General features: G+C 42.7%; 1 protein-coding gene across 2 annotated transcripts in view; it reads right to left on the bottom strand.

The window, feature by feature from the left end:
• Positions 1-21,944, bottom strand: part of RANBP17 (RAN binding protein 17) — a 251,866-nt gene extending 229,922 nt beyond the window's left edge. For both annotated transcript variants that reach the window (XM_034778119.1, XM_034778120.1), the window contains exons 1-4: positions 21,798-21,944; positions 8,988-9,134; positions 3,530-3,620; positions 1,575-1,741 (exon numbers count right to left, since the gene is read on the bottom strand). In XM_034778119.1, the coding sequence (XP_034634010.1) occupies positions 1,575-1,741; positions 3,530-3,620; positions 8,988-9,134; positions 21,798-21,815 (423 nt within the window). In that variant the 5' untranslated portion in view covers positions 21,816-21,944. The remainder of the gene's footprint in view (positions 1-1,574; positions 1,742-3,529; positions 3,621-8,987; positions 9,135-21,797) is intronic.

Raw genomic sequence — 21,944 nt, 5'->3', positions numbered from 1 at the left:
CTGAGAACTATGCAAGTTTCACCTGACAGGTTTTCATGCTGGTCCCTGCCTGGCCCTACCCTAACTGCCCTAGGGCATACTGGGTCCAATCAGATGCCTTGTGCTAGGAGCAACCAAGCCAAGGCCCCAAATGCTGGAGGGGGAGGTGAGTGACCCTCCCTTATTATGACCTAGTGCAGTGGTTCCCAAACTTGTTCCGCCGCTTGTGCAGGGAAAGCCCCTGGTGGGCCGGGCCGGTTTATTTACCTACCGTGTCCGTGGGTTCAGCCGATCGTGGCTCCCAGTGGCCACAGTTTGCTGCTCCAGGCCAATGGGAGCTGCTGGAAGCAGCAGACAGTCCGTCCCTCTGCCCGCACCGCTTCCAGCAGCTCTCATTGGCCTGGAGCAGCGAACCGTGGCCACTGGGAGCCGCGATCGGCTGAACCTGCAGACGCGGCAGGTAAACAAACCGGCCCGGCCCGCCAGGGGCTTTCCCTGCACAAGCAGCGGAACAAGTTTGGGAACCACTGACTTCGTGTGTTTAAACCCAAGTCACAAGACAAGGAAAGCCCACAACGCCAACCCCACAACAGTGAGTCACCTACCCACTTCCACTGTCTAAGTGGCAGAGCCCTTACAAATTGTGACTCCACGCCCACTGAGACAGAATACACATTCTAACTCACTCTTTTTTTTTTTTTTTAAGCAATCAGCTCTGCTTTTTTGGGTCATGCAGGAAAAAAATTTTAATGTGACCATGAGAAAGGAGGAATGCTGACCATGTCATTATCAAAACCACTTTATGTGTGTACAAAATAACAGATAATCTGTGCAGCACAGTAAAAATCTTTACACATGCCTTTGTAAGTAGTTACAGTTAGGGTGGTATCGCTCCGTATTCCCATTAATAAGAAACTTGAGTATGGCAGACATGTTATCACAAAGGCAGCACTGTAAAGATTTTAATGGCATCCACACTGTATCAAATATATAAACTTTTTCTTTTTGATCCATTATCCAGGACCAGTGTTTAGAAAAGCATACTGGTCCTGAAAATTTTTTGTACTGGTCGTACAACTGAACGCTATTTGCGCAATTGTAGCAGCCAATATTGCAATAATCACTACAGTCAGAGTTAATGCTTTATTCCATTTGAAGGATGATATTCCCACCTTACAGATAGTACAGTACTCATGTCTTCATGTTTTTGAGATAATAGCTGCTAAAACCCTATTAGAATTCAAGTGGGAAAAATAAAGATGGTAATCAGAATGGCACGACTTTAAAGTCTGCTAACTCATAATCTGCCAAGGTGAGAAACAAGTGTTTTATACCTTTGGAAAAAATGGAGAATGAAATAAAGCAGTTATTTCTAGCCCTGGCAGTTTGCTAAAAACTAAACCTTAAACCTGTAGCAGGCCTGCTCCGGTCCTTCAACCTAAGTAATTTTTTTGGCACTGGTCCCTGCCTTTCTAATCTGTATATAAATACCCTTTGGGTCACTCAGCAAGCTATTCGTTAAGTGAGAAGAGAGCTGAATTTAATGCAAGACTATGTCATTTTAAGTAGCAGCATGATTGGATAATTTTTCTTACCTGTAAAAATTTTTTTACATCAGCAATAATGTCTCTGAAGATGAGCTGATCTTTTTGAACCTCAAACCATCCTAATTTTGTAATCTTAGCGATGACCTGAACAAGGGCCTGGATGACAAAAGGAGCCAGTTTGGGTTGAGAGGCTACGTAGTTCAGAATATAATTCCCTGTAAAGAAACATGCTTAGTCAACATCACAATTCTTTTTAAAAAACACACTTGAGCCATTATAATAGAAATGTGGGAATCTAGGTCATGTGATGTCAGTTTTTTTATGCTTAGTATAAAGACACTAATTTCAAAAAATTAAGTCATGGAAAATATTAACTACATTGGAGCTATTTGCACCAAAGTATGCATGTAATTATCATTCTAACATACATTTGACAATAGTTTGTGAATACCAAGGATTCTGACTAGTTAATCAATTTAATCATTCATTCTGTCCCACCTACTGGGCATCAATTACTCTGCCTCAAATGCAACAGCAGCCTTCAGACCTCATTTATGAAATACAAAAGAAATTAACAAGTGTTCTCAGGCATGCGCCTGTACAGGCTGCTTTCAGTTCTGTCTAGGCATATTTCCTAAGGCAGAAAACTTTTCACCTTTGCTTCTCTCAAATAAGAGAACAGTTTCCTGGGGAGTGGAAGGGAAGGACATTTCTGTTGTATACACCTGCAGGATGATTTATCATATACAAAAGTTCATTTGTTCCCGAGGAGAAAAACAACATGTAGGCTGAATTTAGTCATCAAGAAAGGTGGAATCACAACCCTGTAGATTCAATCCTCTCTCCACAGAACAGGTACAACACTAGCCGAAGCATTGCAGACTTCCATATATTTCCTCAGTAGGGGGCCTCAATACTGCTCTGGAGGGCTTTCCTCTATGTACATTCAATCCTAGGCCTCTCTGATGAGACGTTTTTCTACAAGATTAAGACCTCTTACAAAATACCTGTTTGAAACATTTTAGAATGTTTCTGTGTTCTCCTCATCCCTGGTCTAAACAACATTTGACAGTACTGAAAATTCCAATCTATATTAGATGTTTCTCGTGCAAAATGATTAATTATTCAAAGCTCAGTCCTGCTAAGATTTACACGCTTGCTTAATTAGTAGCCCCAATGAAGTTAATGTCACGCCCTTAAAATCAAACACATGTGTAAGTTTGTGCAGGGTCCTAAGTCTGGAAGTGAACTCTGCCCTGACTTGCTTATCAGAACTGCCAAGAGCTAATCGGAAGGGGAAAAAATGGAGTAACATGTAAATATAAGAGATTAGAGGGTGTACTAATAATACCTGGGAATTTTCACGTTTCCAAACATTCACTAACCTTCACTACACCTTGTGCGGTAGGTAAGGATGGCAACTATTATTATATTCATATTACAGATGGGAAACTGGGTGCCTCCTAAAATTCTCCTATATGCAGGGGAACACAGCCACTGCTACACTCCTAATAGGGTACAATGTATGTTTGCACCCACAATCAGTGAGTTCATCAAATAAGGAGCTGGTAAGAGCAGGAAATGAGTTCCATCATGTCAGGCCTCTGTACAAGAGTAAGGGACAGCAAGAAAGGGCACTGTGCTCTCTCTCTTTTACACCCACGTTCTCTCCCTTTTGTCCAATAAAGCACAGAAAGGACTTAACTTGGTTTCCAGGTCCCAGCAGGAGCTTATAGCTCTGGCAACTAGAAAATCCAGCTATTTTTGGCTTTGAAAGTGAGAAAATTTGATATGGAAGAGAATAAATGCAGAACCTGACAGTGTTAGGTTTAGAGTCATTCTCTGACTACAACTGCACTTTAAAAAAATAGTTACACATAAATGGACAGAAGTATGGCAAAATGGAACATTCACGGAATCAGTACTATGGTGATATGAATGTTTAGAACATATAGATGCAATTTTTTGCTGTTATTTTAACAGAAATAATGCAAGTTACTTACTGATGTCAATTCTTTGTTCAATGGGTAAAGGAGTTGTTCTGCTTACAAGTTTGGAAAGGCATGTTGCTGCTAGAAGCTGAGCATAGGATGTCTATAGAAACAAACACCATACCATTTTATTAAAAATTATTATTATGCAAAAAGAAAGCAGAACGAGCAGGTAGGATGACAGTTGGTCAGACAATGATTTGGCTATATACTTGATATACTAAAAATTAAACATAAATACATAAAAACATAAATACAGCATAATCATTTTAAAAATCACTAAAAATTCCAAGATATAGGAGATGAGAAGATCTTTCCATTCCTCGCCTCCAGCAACCTTCAAAAAAATGTAGCCTTGTGATTGGAACTACTTTTCTAACAACACTTTCCCATTCTTATTACCGGGCTGAGTTTTTTAAATCTTTGGTTTTAAATCATTTGATATTTTATAACTAAGGGATGAATTTGTCACATCCTAGATTTAGTCACAAGAATCCTGGATGCAAAGATCTGAAGTCTTGATTTGCTTTTGTTTGTTTAAAACTCATGACTTTAGCATTTGAGTTTTTTGTGCATGATGATCAAAATAAGCTTCATTACAGCCTTCGAGGCTGAAAAGTAAACTAAGTTCTTCATCTGAGAACACAAGAGATGTGATCCGCAACACCTCTGGCAATGCCATGGATCAGACCAGACATCTCTCTATGAAAACTGTAATGGCCTTGGAATCAAACTTCTTAAAGATATTCTTTAATTCAACAAATTGAGTTGGGGGTGTCAAAGATAACTCTGGCAAAAATCAACATTCAAAACTGTTATTACAACACTTACACTCTGTCATTTTCTCAAGGGTATTGCTTCACAACTGCATAAACATAAAAAGGCAACATTCACGCCTAACAAAATGCTAGTCCTTCAAATATTAGCCCACTTCCATTGTGTCACTCAATTATACCAACCCCCTCTAGCACACTCACTTTCAATTCAACAATACTATCATTCTAAATGCACACATGGAAGAACTGAAGATCACACTGCAATGCACAATTTTAACATCAACCTTCCAGCACTACAATACTTAATAGTTTAATCACAAACGTCATTTTAAAACTGCATTCTTAGAACTTCCATACCATACAGTAGTAAAAAAAAAAAAAAAAAAAAAAAAAAAAAAAAAAAAACCACACAGCCAGATTATCAGCTGTTTACACAAAAGTGTTGTGGGAAAAGCACGGCTCTAACCCACCTTTTTACTCCCTTGATCTTGGGCCTGCTGGAAGCCAAAACAGCCATAGGGCTGCTTTAAGGTTCCAGTGGCCTCACATGAAGCACTGCACCAGCCCCGGATCAGAAAGAGCAATCTGCACCTGCTTACCTCCACCTCTGGCATGCTCCCTTTCTAGCCCTCCCCACCCTTCTGCACTACCTCTGTTGGGTAAGTCCCCAGCTGTCCCTCCAGTGCAGCTTTACACTTGCCTTGTACTGCTGAGTTGGGGTTCAGAATCTGGCCAAGAAAATTAATTACGTACTTGAATTTTTACCCTTTCAAACCACTGTTGCCTGATCTGTGGATTGTGTATTAATTATATTGATTACTTAGGAATTTCCAGTTAACACACTCTGAGGTTTGACAGATTCTTGTCTCAAGATCAACCTCAGTTTTATCAAAATTACTGGTCAGTTGGGAACCCCAGTGTGCAAGGTTACAATACTCACACTTCTATATCTGTAATAGTTTAATAATACAGTTAGCAAAGTCACCAATACTCTAATCCAGCAAGGTAGACAGAAATAATAAAGAATGTACATTTGAACACTCATATACTCACACCATCCCTTGCAGAACAACCTGAAATATTAGCCATTATCTTCCTCATCACTATCACCAGTGGCCATCATCCTGGCAACTCTCAAGAGCTACATACATCTCTCATTCCCAAGCATACAGGCTTTTATAATATGTTACGCTGACGCCACTGTGCCTAACGCATATTCAGTAGGAATTTCTCCCCTTTTTCTTATTTGTGTTTCCTTACCCTACTAATGTTGGGGTGCCCTTATCCTAGAGCTTAGTATATTAATAATTGCAACTTATTACCATATACGCCAATTTGTTGTCAAGGCAAATTCGTAGTTAAGTATTTGCCAACGATTCTATACTAAAATATCCAAGCCTAGTATCAGTTTAATATTCCTGCAGTTGCCTAATGTTATGTACCAACTTCCCTCTTAAACACTATTCCCAATTCCCCAAAACTTAGGGGTGACCATTGGGCCATTTATCTGTGCCAAAGTTCATAGGCCTCAAACCTTATGCTAACTGCTTAGCCAGCGGACGGCCACCTTTCAGAAGTGGTGTGCCGAGTCTTCATTTATTCATTCTACTTTAAGGTTTCACGTGCCAGTAATACATTTTAATGTTTTTAGAAGATCTCTTTCTATAAGTCTATAATATATAACTAAACTATTGTTGTATGTAAAGTAAATAAGGTTTTTAAAATGTTTAAGCAGCTTCATTTAAAATTAAATTAAAATGCAGAGCCCCCTGGGCCAGTGGCCAGGACCCAGGCAGTGTGAGCGCCACTAAAAATCAGCTCGCGTGCCATAGGTTGCCTACCCCTTGCTTAAGCCAATGTCTTACAGCAGTGGTTCTCAACCAGGGGTATGCGTATGCAGAGGTCTTTCAAGTGGTACATGAACTCATTTAAATACTTGCCTAGTTTTACAACCGGCTATATAAAAAGCACTAGCAAAGTCAGTACAAACTAAAATTTCAGCCCCAGAGCAGCGGAAGGGCGGGCGATGTGGCCGCAGCTCCCCCACCCCAGAGCAGTGGGAGGGAGCCCCCCACAGTCCCAGAACAGCGGGAGGGCAGGCAATGCAGCCCCAGCCTGCCTAGCCCCAGAGCATGAGGAGGGCCGGAGCTGGGGCCACCCCACAGGGAGATTGGAGTGGCCGCGCCAAGTGGAAGCTGGGGACAGAGCTTGGGTGGGGCCATGCCTGGCAATTTGGGGAGGTATAGCCTCCCCCAGCCTATGGTATCCACCGCCCATGCTTGGGGTACGTCAGGCAAATGAGACTCTTAAAAGGGGTACAGTAGTCTGGAAATGTTGAGAGCCACTGTCTTACAGGATACAGGACTGGAGGCTTCCTTGTGTTACTGCTAAGTAAAATAAATGCTAAAGCTAGCTCTATGGGCTGGGCGACACACTTCCACTAGAGATTGACACTATGATTTTTAATAATCTCAGATGAATTAAACAAGCCACATTACATCTGAAAAATATTTGTGTGGTTTAGTAAAGACAGACATTGTTTTATATGCATATGCACATAATATAAATAAAACAACAGATTAGAGTTAAGAAATTTACTTGCTATAAATTTTCAAAAACAAGTTAGATGTGCCATTTTAAAATGATTGTAACAAACTAATTAACAGATTTACTTGAAAATTCTCATAAAATTCATTTCTGAGGAAAAAGTGCTATAGTTGGATACATTATATTCTTTATGCATGTAAGAGATTTAATTCCTGGTTGAAGTGTAAGCCTCAGCAAACTATAATCTTAGCTATGGAACCACTACCCTGCTTCCACAATAACACAAATGGAAACTACACCTTAACAACAAAGCTGTTGAACACCATTTTGACATCGGTTGATGGAAAAAACGTATTAAATCATAGAAGCCATTCACCTACCCTATGAGAAAATGTACCACATATTAAATCAGTTTTACACATAATCTCAAGACAATCACACACACACAGAACAAGGAAATTTACTAGAATTCTGAATTTTCTGTATCTTTATTATAACAATTCTGTAGCTCAACTGTATTGTTACATTTGTTCACATTATGACCCCAATCCTGGAAAGACTTATGCACACACTTACAATTAAATACGTGTGTAAATCTTTGCATGACCAGCTCCTATATTTGTTTCACTTGATACTATTATGGAATTCTAATGATTGTAATGCAATTACTATGCACCGAAAATTGAACAGAACAATATTTATGCTTGTATTTCCCATATCCTGAACAACAGAGTCTTACTGAAGACACAGAATAATTGAGTCTTTTCTAACAATAATATTTTGCACCTTTTATCCAAGGATCTCAAAACACTTTACAAAGCTGAGTAAACATTTATATAACAATTCATAGAGAGGATAATTAAAGCAGAGAGAAGATAACTGACTTGCTAAAGGTCAAAGAAAGCCAGTAGCAGACCTGGAAATGGAAAGTAGTAGGTGTCCTGACTCCAGACCGTTGTTCAATGAACGAGACCACAGCTGCAACCTCATATGAATGGGACTCCTCAAATAAGTAATCCTTACTCAGGAGTATGGATTACGGGATCAGACCAATGTGCTATACTAACTTTCAATATTTTCATTTCCCCCCACTGAGAATGCATTTTGCAACATCTATTGCAATAACTTAACTGTATCATAATGATAAACAGAATTAACAACTCCTTACGCATCCATTAACATAATAGATTTGTCAGGTTCTTCCAAGGCATTACCAACTATGTCAATGATTTCCAGATAATGGACATGTCTTAGGCACATCATCTGAAATCATAATGGTTCCAAAACACGGTAATGATTATCAAGAACTGATGGTTAAACTCGGGGTTGGTTCCCCCACCACCTTTTAAATCTGACAAAATATCTGTATATAAAATATTAGCACAAAAAACACATAATACTCTAAAAATCAGAGGGGTAGCCGTGTTAGTCTGTACCACAAAAACAATGAGGAGTCCGGTGACACCTTAAAGACTAACAAATTTATTTGGGCATAAGCTTTCTTTGGTAAAAAACCCACTTCTCCTTGCATCTGAAGAAGTGGTTTTTTTACCCACGAAAGCTTATGCCCAAATAAATCTGTTAGTCTTTAAGGTGCCACCGGACTTCTCGTACTCTAAAAAGAAAACTGAAATAATGCTAAGGGACTGGTTTAAACTAAGACAACAAGAAAACATAGTTTAAGGCTTTTCACCCCGTACTTACCCTGTCCCATTGTAACTTGGAGGAGCAAGAGCATAAGGATTTAGCTGTAAAAGTGTTGGAGCAAATCATGTTGAGGAGCAATACTAAGCAATGGGTGGCATAAAGCCCCTGAAGTGTGAGGTTCCTACCTTTTGCAAGTATTAGGCCAACATTTAACATTTACATCTATTTTCCCCCATAGTTAGGTTTTCCCCCTGTTTCTGGCCATCTAGTTTCTAATGCTAGGTACGGTCAGTCCCACAAAGCCCACCCTCTAATACCAATTTATGTGTGTAGATAGATTTGGTGGAATTTTATTTATGAAGGAAAAACTCAATTTGTTATAAGAGATGAGCATCTCACATGTAGTGTGTTTACACTGATATTACCTGGACCTCCAATGTGGGTCTCCTGATAAATGCATATTTACATTGTCAGACTTTACACTTCTCCCAGGTACTTACGGTTCCTTGTTCTAGTAAAAGTTGACACTGGCTGAGACATTCAGGGCTGTCAATAAGCTCCAAGAGCACCTTCTCTGCTTGCATCCGCTGTGCTAGATCAGTCCCCTCATAGAGCTGGTTACATAGTACTTCTAGCTCTGCCAAACTCTGTTAAGAAAGAACAATACTGAAACCTCCAAATACGCCTTTCACCTGTGGAAGCCTTCCTTAAGATTCACAGTACTGGCTATTTACAGACACCGACATATATCCAGTACAGTAGCATGAAATGCTCAGCTTTCCAGAAAAGTGCAATCAAACCCCTGTAGCTTCTTTCCCTCCCAATTCCCACTGCAGTAAGAGTAGCACAGAACTCCAGTAAAATATATGTGGAAGAGAGACAAACAGATGTTATATTCCTCAGTACTAAAACGGAAGACATTATACCAGTGATTAAAATTAAGTGACAGAACACAATTCTTTTATCATAGACTACTCCTAATTTGAAATTTAGAACAGGAACAACAGGTCTGGTAAAGTTAATAAAAAGAATCAAAATTTAACATGTATTTTAAAAAAAGTTTGCTCTCTAACATTAGCTGTAAGTTCCAAACATTGCAAAGGTAAGCTTTAAATCAACAGTTGACTTACTGAGCATATCTGATAATAGCACGAAAATGTTGTAACCTATTGACTGAAGAATCAATATTTGAACGCACAATGAAGAAAGTACTAAATGCTAAAAGCAGCTATAACATGAGGTATTTTTTAGAGAGAGATAATGCAACACAGGAGGAAAAGAGAAAGAATGAACAAGACACTGTTTAAGAGGAAGCCAAACGAAGACTGAAGACCAGAGAGAAAGCTATGTAAGACCAATAGAAAGTCAGGGAGTTTATCCATATGCTTTATGTTAAGCATGGGCCTAAGTCTTTGCAAGACTGAGGCGCAAGTCTACAAAAAGTCCGTCTGTCATTTCATACTTAACACTTGTTTTAGAACAAAGTGGGGTCAGTACAGTTAGCAATTACTTTGAGTCACTATTCTAATGAGAAATTAAAATACTTTCTCCCCCCGCCCCCATTATCATGAAAAGGGTGAACAAGTGCCTCCACTGGTAGGTTTTAGTGACTAAAACAGAAATTTTTCAGGATGAGATTTTCAAAGCTGTCTAAGGGGACATCTACATTGCAGATGAAGGTGTGAGTGTACCACAGGTAAGCATATCCACCCTACCTTTAACCTTACTAGCTCAAGTAACAATAGTAGTGAAGACATGGTGGCACAGGGTTCAAAGTGGACTGGCTGTCCCAGTACAAGCGTGCAGGTGACCTAGATATGTACTCGGTTGTTGGCCCATGGGTATGTCTACCCATGCTACAATCACACCTTCATTTTCTGGGTAAATTTACCGTAAAGAGATTTGGACTACCAGCATCGATGGGAACTGGACATCCAGATCTCCTAAGTGGCTTTGAAACTATCAGACACACTGAGCAAACTGAATGTGTTGCCCCCAGCCCAAATACCTGCACCCTCTGCCCACCAAGCCCAACCACAGGGCCCCCTTGCCCAGATACCTGCACCCTCTCCCCCACACAGCCCAGACATACACACACATGTGGCCACCCTAGCCCAGACACCCACTCCCCTCCCCCCCGCAGAGCCCAGGGATCCAGAGGGAGAAACAGCCTGATGCTTGGTACCAGGCTTGCATGGAGTTTCCTATGTGCCATCTCCTTCCTTCAGGGCATGCTGGGAACTGCAGCTGCCAGGAACCCTCTAGCTCAATGGTTCTCAAAGCCGGTCCACCGGGTCAGAGAAAGCCCCTGGCGGTCTGGGCCAGTTTGTTTACCTGCCGCGTCCGCAGGTTCAGCCGATCGCGGCTCCCACTGGCCGCGGTTCGCTGCTCCAGGCCAATGGGGGCTGCGGGAAGAGCGGCCAGCACATCCCTCGGCCCACGCCACTTCCCACAGCCCCCATTGGCCTGGAGCGGCAGGTAAACAAACTGTCCCGGCCCACCAGGGGCTTTCCCTGAACAAGCGGCGGACCTCCTTTGAGAACCACTGCTCTAGCTCCCTCTCCCCTCCCCCCAGCAGTGTCTTCTATGCGTGAGCTGGGCTCTGCAGGGTCCAGCAGCCCTTAGTGGCGGCAAGCAGCACCGCAACCCATTTCTGTGGGGGAAAGGAAATACTGAGCACAGGTTAATTTCTGCAAAATTCTGCATTGCACAATGGCACAGAATTCCCCCAGGAGTACTAAGACAATATACATCTCATATCCCCCTAGTGATTCTCTTAAAGATTAGCATCTCCTGAAGATAAAACGTTTCCCTTTCAAGCAACTCACTCCTTGGGTCACATAAAAAGGGAAGATTTATTTATTCCTCTATAAATACAAACTAATGAATGAAAATAAGATCCTGAAAAAAACAACAACATATGTACACTAACTCCCAAACAAGACACTAACTCAAAGGAATTAAACTCTCTTCTCCCCAACACTCACTCACCAACAGTTGTTTATATTCACTTTACCCTCCAACAGTTATTGACACAACAGATCTTTAAACAAGATCCACACTTATGGATCTGCATCCCCTGAAATGCTCCATGGAATATTGGGTCACTTCTCTTCAATTTTCTTCCTTAGAGCTCATGCTGAGCTACAAGCTTCAGTCCAATCCCTCCCTTCAATTTTAGCAGTTTTTTTTTTCCCACTCACTGAACTCCCATTGCAGGATATCTCAACTCAAAAGCAAACAAAATAGCACCCTGGGGATTGGCCATAGCGACTCCTGAGGTCATGTCTGGAATGTTTCAGCACTTCAGAGTCCAGCTCTTTCACAGAAAGGTCATTTTAGTCTCTCCTACACTTTACATTGCAAACAAGACCTTACAGAAGTCCCTTCTCCACTAGAGAGGACTCAACACCCTTGTACAAAAATAAAAGACAAGTACAAGAGCACTGAAGATGACCTTGAAATTAAGACCTGCATACTAATCTCTGCATGCTGAAGTTGCTCCTTTAATCATCAAATATTATTTGCCTGATATTAGCAGCCTCTAAACAATGTACTTGGAACTGCACAATGAATCATTTCCCCCCAGATATTCTGATATTGTCTATCTTAGTATCAAACCCAGTACCATCCCACTGGAGGAAGTGGAAGCCGCTTCACTGCTACTATCTCCATTCTCCTAGAAACATGGCCTAAAAAACCTTCCTTAATAAACTTGGATTTCACTTTAGGCACCCTCCAATATAGGCAACAGTCACTGCCACTAAAAAATTGGGGTGAGGATAAATCTGCAAACCTTTAAAAAAGAAGTGGTAGCAGAGGTGCTAAGGTCAACATTTTTGTTGAGCTAAAGTTTCACTGGCAAATAAAGATTGGCATTAACCCACCATCATTCGGACACTTAATACACGTTAATTACATAGTTCACTGTCTGAGTCTCCTCTGTCCCATTATTTCTGAATTATAATCTCCATCCATGCAACTCTGGGGAACAGCAGGAGATAAACCATAGATCATCTCTGATTCCTCCAAGATTTCTTTCTATAGTTATGTAAAAGTCAATGCGCGTGCAAAATTCTTGGGAATAAATCTGCATGCACAGGTCAGTAGTCTGTACATCAGTTTCTCATCCAAACTAATGACAAGAATTGGAATTAAACATAATTATTATGATTTCCTGTGAAAGGATTTATGCACCCAGTAGCACTAAATAGAAAGATGAACATAATATGTTGGAGAATTAACAAGGCTTTGGTAAAGGGAAATGACGACTATTAAAATTCTTTGAGACTGTCAACAAACATGTGAACAAGGATGATCCAGTGGATATATATCAGAGGGGTAGCCGTGTTAGTCTGAATCTGTAAAAAGCAACAGGGGGTCCTGTGGCACCTTTGAGACTAACAGAAGTATTGGAGCATAAGCTTTCGTGGGTAAGAACCTCACTTCTTCAGATGCAAGTGAGGTTCTTACCCACGAAAGCTTATGCTCCAATACTTCTGTTAGTCTCAAAGGTGCCACAGGACCCCCAGTGGATATAGTATACCTAGATTTTCAGAAAGCCTTTAACAAGATTCCTTAACAATCGTTGATAAGCAAAGTAAGCAGTCGTGGGCTAAGAGGGAAGGTCCTCTCAGGGATCAGTAACTGGTTAAAAGACAGGAAACAAAGGATACGAACAAATTGCCAGTTTTCACAGTGGGGAGAGGAAAATAGCGGGGTCCCTCAAGGATCTGTACTGGGACCAATGCTGTTCAACATATTTATAAATGATCTGGAAAAAGGGGTACACAGTAAGATGGAAAAATTTGCAGAGGATACAAAATTACTCAAGGTAGTTAAATACAAAACTGTCTGAGCAGAGTTACAATGACTGAGCAGATGAAATTAAATGTTGATAAATGCAAAGTAATGCACATTGAAAAAAATAATCCCAACTATACATACAAAATGATGGGGTCTAAATTAGCTGTTACCACTCAAGAAAGAGATCTTGGAGTCATTGCGGATAGTTCTCTGAAAACATCTGCTCAACATGCAGCGGCAGTCAAAAAAGCTAACAGAATGTTAGGAACCATTAGGAAAGGGATATATAGGAAGACAAAAAATATAATGCCACTATATAAAGCCATGGTACGCCCACACCTTGAATACTATGCGCAGTTCTGGTCATCCCATCTCAAACAAGATATATTAGAACTGGAAAAAGTTCAGAGAAGGGCAACAAAAACAATTAGGGGTATGAAATAGCTTCCATACAAGGAGAGATTAAAAAGACTAGGACTATTCAGCATAGAAAAGAGACATCTAAGGGGGGCTACAATAACATTACTATTCAGCCGAGTGTCTCCAAAATTAGCAATTTTACTAAAATCTTTAACTTAATTACAGTTAACAGTAGAGCTGGTCGCCAGATGATGCACTGAGAAAAATTCAGTCTAGTTTTCTTTCAACTTGGCCCATTGGGACTGCTTCAGATATAGGAGATAGTTAAGAGATTACCATATATACTCATCCATAAGCCCAATTTTTTTAGTAAAAAAGGGAAGCACCAGAGAAGGGGGTCGGCTTATGAATGTCTATAGAGAGGGAGAGGTGGGACACAGCCCCTCCCCCCAACAGAGGGCACAAGGAGAGGCAGTACATCCAGAGGGGAAGAGGCGGGGCCAGAGTCTCTCTGCTTCTGGCTGCTCTCCCCCCAGCCTCCAAAGCGGCAGCAGCTCCGGGGCTGGCAGGCTGCAGCCGTGCCGCTCGGCCCCGCCCCACAGAGCAGGATGTGGCCACGCCGCCGGAGCACACTGCAGCCACGCTGCCCGGCCCAGCCCGCTGGAACATGCTGCGGCCACGCTGCCCGGTCTGGCCCACCAGAGCAGGCTGCAGCCGCACTGCCCAGCCTGCCGGAGCAGCTCCAGCCAGGTCAGAGACATCCTCCCCTGGCCCTCCCCAGATAAGGTGGGAAGAGATGGGCTGGGGAGAGTGGGGGGGTCCCGGGCTAGGGGTGGGGTCATGTGGGGGGTTGGTCATAGGAGTTACTCCCCTGACTCCCAGCTACTCCCCCCCCCAAAATATTTCCCCATCAGTTGCTGTCCTGGCCCGTCAGGGTAAGCAGCTGGCGCGCCGGGACACTTTTGTTTACTTAGGTTTACCTCCGTGCCTGCGGACGCTCGATGTAAACAAACCATCTTGGCTCGCCAGCAGCTTATCCTAATGGCCCTGGAGGCAAAGTTTGCTGACCCCTGAATTATAGGGTCGGCTTATGAACAGGTTATAAAAATTTTCTATTTTTACTTATCTTGGGGGAGGGGGGGAAATCGACTTATAAACGAACCGGCTTATGATCAAGTATATACAGTATATTCCCTGGGAAAGCACACACTTTCAAGAAACATTCCTTTGCTAACCAGTAGCATGATCTTGCACAAAATAACACTCATGATTCCTCACTTAAAAAAAATAAACCCTCAATTCAAGATGCAGACAACTAACTGTGCTTCCAGACAAAAACATCCACAGCTAAACAAGGACTTTGCACACAAAAAAAATCTAGCTAGCCTTTTTCTTCTAAGTGCCTGGGTCAACCCCTGATGGCAAACCCATGAGAGAACTTCAGGAAGAATACTTCTGTGAGGATCTTCTCATGGATATCCTCCCCATATCATTTCTTGAGAGAGGTGGAGTTTGTTGTCCTCTATGCCCCTCCCATGAGGTAGACAACTAGGCCTTTCATTTAACCATTCTACCAGGGACCATACGCTGGCTGTGGGACCCCAGTGGATGGGTGCTCTGTGGAAAAGATAATACTATATGGGTCTGCACTATCTTTCCTGAATAAATTGTGCAAGGCTGAAGGAGGAACATTGTGTGTCCACTGAAGCTCCAGTCCAGCCACTCCGCCCTCCATCTCCTACCCATGTGAGACCCCTCTGTGGGATATGTAGAAGGGATGGGGGAAAGTGCTGCCGAGATAGCCAACTCCACTTTCAGGTAGGGAGGGGCAAGATCTATGTGTAGCAGAGACCCTCTGTGTGCAAATCTAAGGAAGGATACAAAGGCTCAGGTTGTTCAAGGTGAAAAATTACATTCCTAGAATGCTGTCTTTTAATAAAATTTAGCCTGGGTAAGTACAGGGCTATATTACCCTCTTACCATATGTCTATACTTAAAACCCTACAGGAGCGCAGCTGCAGCATTTTAGTGTAGATTCTCCTGTCACCATAGGTAATCCACCTCCCCAAAGGGCTCCCTCTTCCACCCACCTAGTGCTGTCTGCACCCGGGGTTAGGTCAGTATAGCTATGCCTCTCAGGAGCGTGGATTTTTCACATCACTGAGAGATGTAGCTATATCATTATAAGATCCTAGTGTAGACCAGTCCTTACTCATACTGAGATATCCTACTCAGCTACACCTACTGAAATCACCAGGACAATTCAAAAAGTAAAATGATATTCCATGTTACAATATTAATGGCTTTAGAGATAGTCCCCATTTTAAGTACAGGAAATTCACTAGTACTGATATAATAGCTCTAAAACTAGAATGAATTTTTGAGTATGCATGTCCTGATCATTCAGTAGCAAAAAAGAAAGTCGTATCCTCAAAGGACTAGCAACCATTTGAAAGCCTGAGAGCAAACGCTGAAGAAACTACAGCAATCTGTTTGCAAAGAATTCAAATGAAGCAAAAATGCACCCTCCAAGCTATTGTTTGTGCTGCACTTTTGAAATATTAATTGTAAGAAGATCATTGTACAATACTAGCTGCTTTAAAGAGCCTCAGGGGAAAATATATCAGCCCATCCACTAATATTGCTGCTGGCACAAATGAGGCAAACTTCATGTTTTCTGAACACCAGAGTATTTAATCCATGACTAGGTGAGTTCTTGTTATTTATGACCATTTCCAAATACAGAGGATGCCACCAAGTGTTTTGGGGATTTTTTACTCCAATAGTAAAAGCGGCTGCAGAGAAGACTTCAGAGAAAGTCATCACAGAATTTGAAAATGTAAACCAGCAGCCACTGCCACTTCCCTCCTGTAAGTACAACTGTCCAGAGACAGAATTTCCAACAACAATGTCAAATCACATTATTCAGAATACCTATAAATAATGGCAGGATTACAAAAAAGGTAGGCACAGAATTCAAGTTAAATCTTGGAGAGAAAGCAACTAAGAGGATTACAAAGGTGAGACCTCTGGGCTCAGATGCTCAAAGGCATTTAGGTGCCTAACTCCCACTGATTTCAATGGGAGTTAGGCACCTAGATACCTTTAAGGATCTGGACCTTGATCTCTAGGTATAGAGTGTCTCCTTCTAGAATACCCTCTAATGGCTAGTCCCAAAAAAAACATTACTGCCTCTTCACTATCCAGAAGGTTAGTACCGAGATTAATTGGAACAAGACAAACAAGGGAAGAACAAAGGAGCAAAACGAGGGAGGGAACAATGAAATAAATTAGGAGAACAAAGAATGGGAGGTTTTCCCTGGCAAAAAGCCATTAGTTTCTCTGACAGAGAAGTTTTCCTTTCTGGTTGCAAAGACATCCTTCAGAATATGTGAAATGCAGTTCTGTCTTTCTGAGTCTGCACACCAATAGTTCATATTGTTCCAAGCAGCAGCAAGGAGAAATTGACAAGGCTACTCAGTCTCACTGGTGTTATTCAACCTGTGGGGGAAAATTAAAATGAAATTGACATGATTCTTGTCATTATATTGCGGCTTGGAAAAACTTGGATCAGCAGAGGCAGACAATGCAGCTACTCATAGGAGGAGACCCCAAAGTTCAGAGGTTAGAGGACAGGCAAAATAGCAAAAATATCTATCCATCTCACAACACTCAAAGAAGGTCTTCAGGTGGGTGGGGAGGAGAGAGAGAGAAAGAATCCTTTCTACAGTCCATCAGCCAGAGAATTGAGATTTATTAGAGACCTAACTAGCTAGAGAATATGAAAGATGAAGGCCCCTGAACAAGGTTCAGGGATAGTATACCAACAGAAATCCCAACATCCTCTGACTTCCCAGAAGCTGATTTTTTAACAGGATCTCACAAGTAGGCACTCTCATCTTTCTCATCAGCTATGAGTTAGTAGACCTAGTATCAAAGGGGTAGCCGTGTTAGTCTGGATCTGTAAAAGCAGCGAAGAGTCCTGTGGCACCTTATAAACTAACAGACGTATAGGAGCATGAGCTTTCGTGGGTGAATACCCACTTCTTCGGATGCATGTAGTGGAAATTTCCAGAGGCAGGTATAAATATGCAAGCAAGAGTGAGTCAGGCTAGAGATAACGAGGTTAGTTCAATCAGGGAGGATGAGGCCCTCTTCTAGCAGTTGAGGTGTGAACACCAAGGGAGGAGAAACTGCTTTTGTAGTTGGCTAGCCATTCACAGTCTTTGTTTAATCCTGAGCTGATGGTGTCAAATTTACAGATGAACTGAAGCTCAGCAGTTTCTCTTTGAAGTCTGGTCCTGAAGTTTTTTTGCTGCAGGATGGCTACCTTTAAATCTACTATTATGTGTCCAGGGAGGTTGAAATGTTCTCCTACAGGTTTTTGTATATTGCCATTCTTAATATCTGATTTGTGTCCATTTATCCTTTTACATAGGGACCATCCAGTTTGGCCAATGTACATAGCAGAGGGGCATTACTGGCATATGATAGCGTATATTACATTGGTGGACGTGCAGGTGAATGAACTGGTGATGGTATGGCTGATCTGGTTAGGTCCTCTGATGGTGTCACTGGTGTAGATATGTGGGCAGAGCTGGCATCGAGGTTTGTTGCATGGATTGGTTCCTGAGGTAGAATTACTATGGTGCGGTGTGTAGTTACTAGTGAGAATATGCTTCAGGTTGGCGGGTTGTCTGTGGGCGAGGACTGGCCTGCCACCCAAGGCCTGTGAAAGTGAGGGATCATTGTCCAGGATGGGTTGTAGATCACTGATGATGCGTTGGAGAGGTTTTAGCTGGGGACTGTATGTGATGGCCAGTGGAGTTCTGTTGGTTTCTTTCTTGGGCTTGTCTTGCAGTAGGAGGCTTCTGGGTACACATCTGGCTCTGTTGATCTGTTTCCTTATTTCCTCATGCGGGTATCGTAGTTTTGAGAATGCTTGGTGAAGATTTTGTAGGTGTTGGTCTCTGTCTGAGGGGTTGGAGCAGATACGGTTGTATCTCAGTGCTTGGCTGTAGACAATGGATCATGTGGTGTGTCCGGGATGGAAGCTGGAGGCATGAAGGTAGGCATAGCGGTCGGTGAGTTTTCGGTATAGGGTGGTCTTAACATGACCGTCACTTATTTGCACCGTGGTGTCTAGGAAGTGGGCCTCCCGTGTAGATTGGTCCAGACTGAGGTTGATGGTGGGGTGGCCTAGTCCTTCTATTAGAAGGCATCTGGTAAATACTTCAAGCCCTGAGTGTAACCTAGAAAGAAGCAGCCAGGGAAATTTTAATAGGCCTAATCTAATATTTGATAGGCCTTGTTTAGAATAGGATTTAATTTACAACCATCAAAACTCAGCTACATGACAGTCCAAGAAAATTTTGAAGACAAACCACTAACAGAATCTCTGTCTAATTAAATGTGGTTTAATTAATCACGATATGTAGTTTCCTAGTGATTCTATCAAGGAAAGGGCAACAGTAACTCTCAGAATACATTTCTAATAAGTATGAAGAATCACTTCTTCTTTTAAAAGGTAGTTATTGAAACCTTTACTGGATTTGATTGGCTGCTCCTGAATTTATATAATACAACCTTCAACTTTCAGGTTAAAAAAAAAAAAAGGCCATATATAGTTTGCACATTTAAAACTTGTGGAAACAGCCACAATTTTTTTTTTTTTTTGGGTACAGATAATTTGTACATCTAGGGGATGCTGAAGCTGAAAGAGAAATCAGTCTCTGAACTTTATAGGGAAAAAAAGTAACTAACGTAACAATCCCGGTTGCAAAATTAAGTGAACCACTCCTGTTCAGATTAAAATGAAAATGAAACTTGGAAAAATTCAAGCAAATACATCTGGGGGAAAATAATCCAAAATACACACTGAGACTAAGAGGGACAAAAAGGGAAGCCAAAGTAATGAAAGAGACCTAAAAGTGATAGTGACTGGAAAAGGAGACACGAGTCTGCTATGCAGTATGGTTGACCTTTTGGAGCACAACACAATTTTAGGCAGAATCTACTCAGGTACCATGTCATGGACAAGGTTACTGACCATCTTTATATCACATCTGGAATTCTACATTCAGCCCTGGATAAATACCAGATAAAGTACTGATAAATTTGGGAAAGTCGAGAGTAAAGTAATAAAATTATTTATGATCATAGATTAAAAGAACTAAATATTTATAGCTTGACTAAGCGATGATTTACAGACTCCAAATAGCTGAATGTGAGCACCAAGGATGAAGAGGAATTATCTGGTACAGTATATTAGAGTACAACTAAGAACAGCAGGCTGAAATTAAGTCAGAAAATATTTAGGCTGAATACCCGGGTAAATCTCGTGCCAGTGACATGTATTAGGCCGTGGAGTAACTCCCCAAGGGAAATGAGGGAAGGCACATCACATCTGGTTTTTAAAACTACACTGGACAAAACACTAGACAATAGTTAGAACAAGAAAATAATCTAGCCCTAAATTAGTTCGTCTATCCGAGATGGGGCCTACCGCCCTTCGGGGCACTCTGCAAAGCATATCTATAGGTACAGCCATACTTAGGACGGTGTGCAGAGTTCAGACACTGCACTTCCAGCTAGCACGGGTATAAATAGCAGTGTAGATGGTGAGGCATGGCTTAGACAAGTAGAGTAGAGTGCTTTACACACCAGGGTTTATACCATATATGGCTCACTACATGCCCAAGGCTCCAGAGGGGAAAGGCTCCAGAAGCTCCTGTAGTGCCTGTAATTTACACATCGTCATACATGTAGACATACCTTATCAGACAGGTTTTTGCTTGAGGAAAACTGTAGGAAAGATGCATTCTAGTAAGCAGGGACTAGCTTGTGTCCTGTACTTGGAATTCTGTCAATATGCAGGAACTTGTTATTTAATCAATGTTTTGTGTTTGTTGCATGATGTTTCAAAAAGCACACTGAGTTAATAAATAGGCACGCTGAAGGGCACGATTCTGTGCTGCAAGAAACTAAAATGGATGATCTAATACAGGTATTTTCCACTAGTCTGTTTTTAAAAATAACACCATTACTGTGGGGAAAGCCAATGACAGATTATAGAGAGCAGACATAGGAAACAGACTGCCCCTCCAAGCAGAAATGGGATTGGCATAACCCTCTCCTAATACGATACCAACCCACGTGGTCACGTGCAACTGATGCCTGTATTTCCCAAATGCCCCCCAATCTGGTTTGCAATAGCTGTAGCAATGCTTCAGGAGACACAGCAAGATAGCTAATGCAAAGAAGCCTGACTATAACTATAAATGACCCAGCGAGCTGAAGCAGAAGTAGAGATGTGTGGGAAATGAAATGTCCCTCCCTAGGAAATTTTAACGTCCAACTTTTTGTTCTGATTTTTTCCCATGTCAAATTTTCTGCAAAGAGAAATTCTGCACACAAATTTTCTGCACAGCTCTATCCCTGCTCCCTGTATCATTTATGCCCTGTGAGTACCTTTGCACTGGTTATCTTGCTACATCAGTCCCCCTTTGACACACACAGGCACTAGCACTGTGCCAGTATTATTCCCCCTGTAGATTATGGCACCGTCCCTCCAGCTTTCTGCAGCCTTCCAGGCACCGTCGTTTCATCAACCCCCCCAGTGCCCACCAACCCACACCTTTGGTACCCCTCCCCAACCCATCCTGGCATCCCCCAGATTCTCTCCTTGACCTACCCTGGCAACCCCTTCGGTACACCCCTCTGGAACCCATCCTGGCACCCCCTCCCCATGCACCCACCCTGGCAACCCCTTCGGTACACCCCTCCCTGACACACCTTGGCACCCCCCAGTACCGCTCCGCGACTCATCCTGGCACCCCCTTCGGGACCCACCCTAGCACCCCCCAGTATCCTCCTCCCCACCCTGGCACACCCCACGACGCACCCTGGTACCCCCCACCCCCTGCGATCTCCCTTGCCCCCAAGCGATCCCCCCCTTACGCACCCCCACCCCATCCCTAGCCTGGCCCTGGCCCCGCCCCCAGCGCACCCCCGCCCGGCCTGCCTGGCTCGCTGCCCCCGGGGCCATCTCCGTGGCCGACCCAGCGCGCCACACCAGCTCCAACTGCCAGGCCGGCTCCCAACGGCTCCTCCGCCCGGCCCGGCCCGGCCCGCGGCGCACTGACCTGGACGTGCCGCGCCATCTTCCCGAGCGGCACCGGGAGCCGGGCGGGGGGGCCGTGCCCGGCCCGGGGCAGGGGGCAACGCGGGGCGGGCCGGGGGCGGGGGCAGCGTGTGCAGCCTGGGAGGCGGAGAATGCAGTGTGTGGAGCC

This window comes from Trachemys scripta, chromosome 8 (assembly GCF_013100865.1).
Source record: "Trachemys scripta elegans isolate TJP31775 chromosome 8, CAS_Tse_1.0, whole genome shotgun sequence".
NCBI lineage: Eukaryota > Metazoa > Chordata > Testudines > Emydidae > Trachemys > Trachemys scripta.
This window is presented reverse-complemented; position numbering and strand designations above follow the sequence as displayed.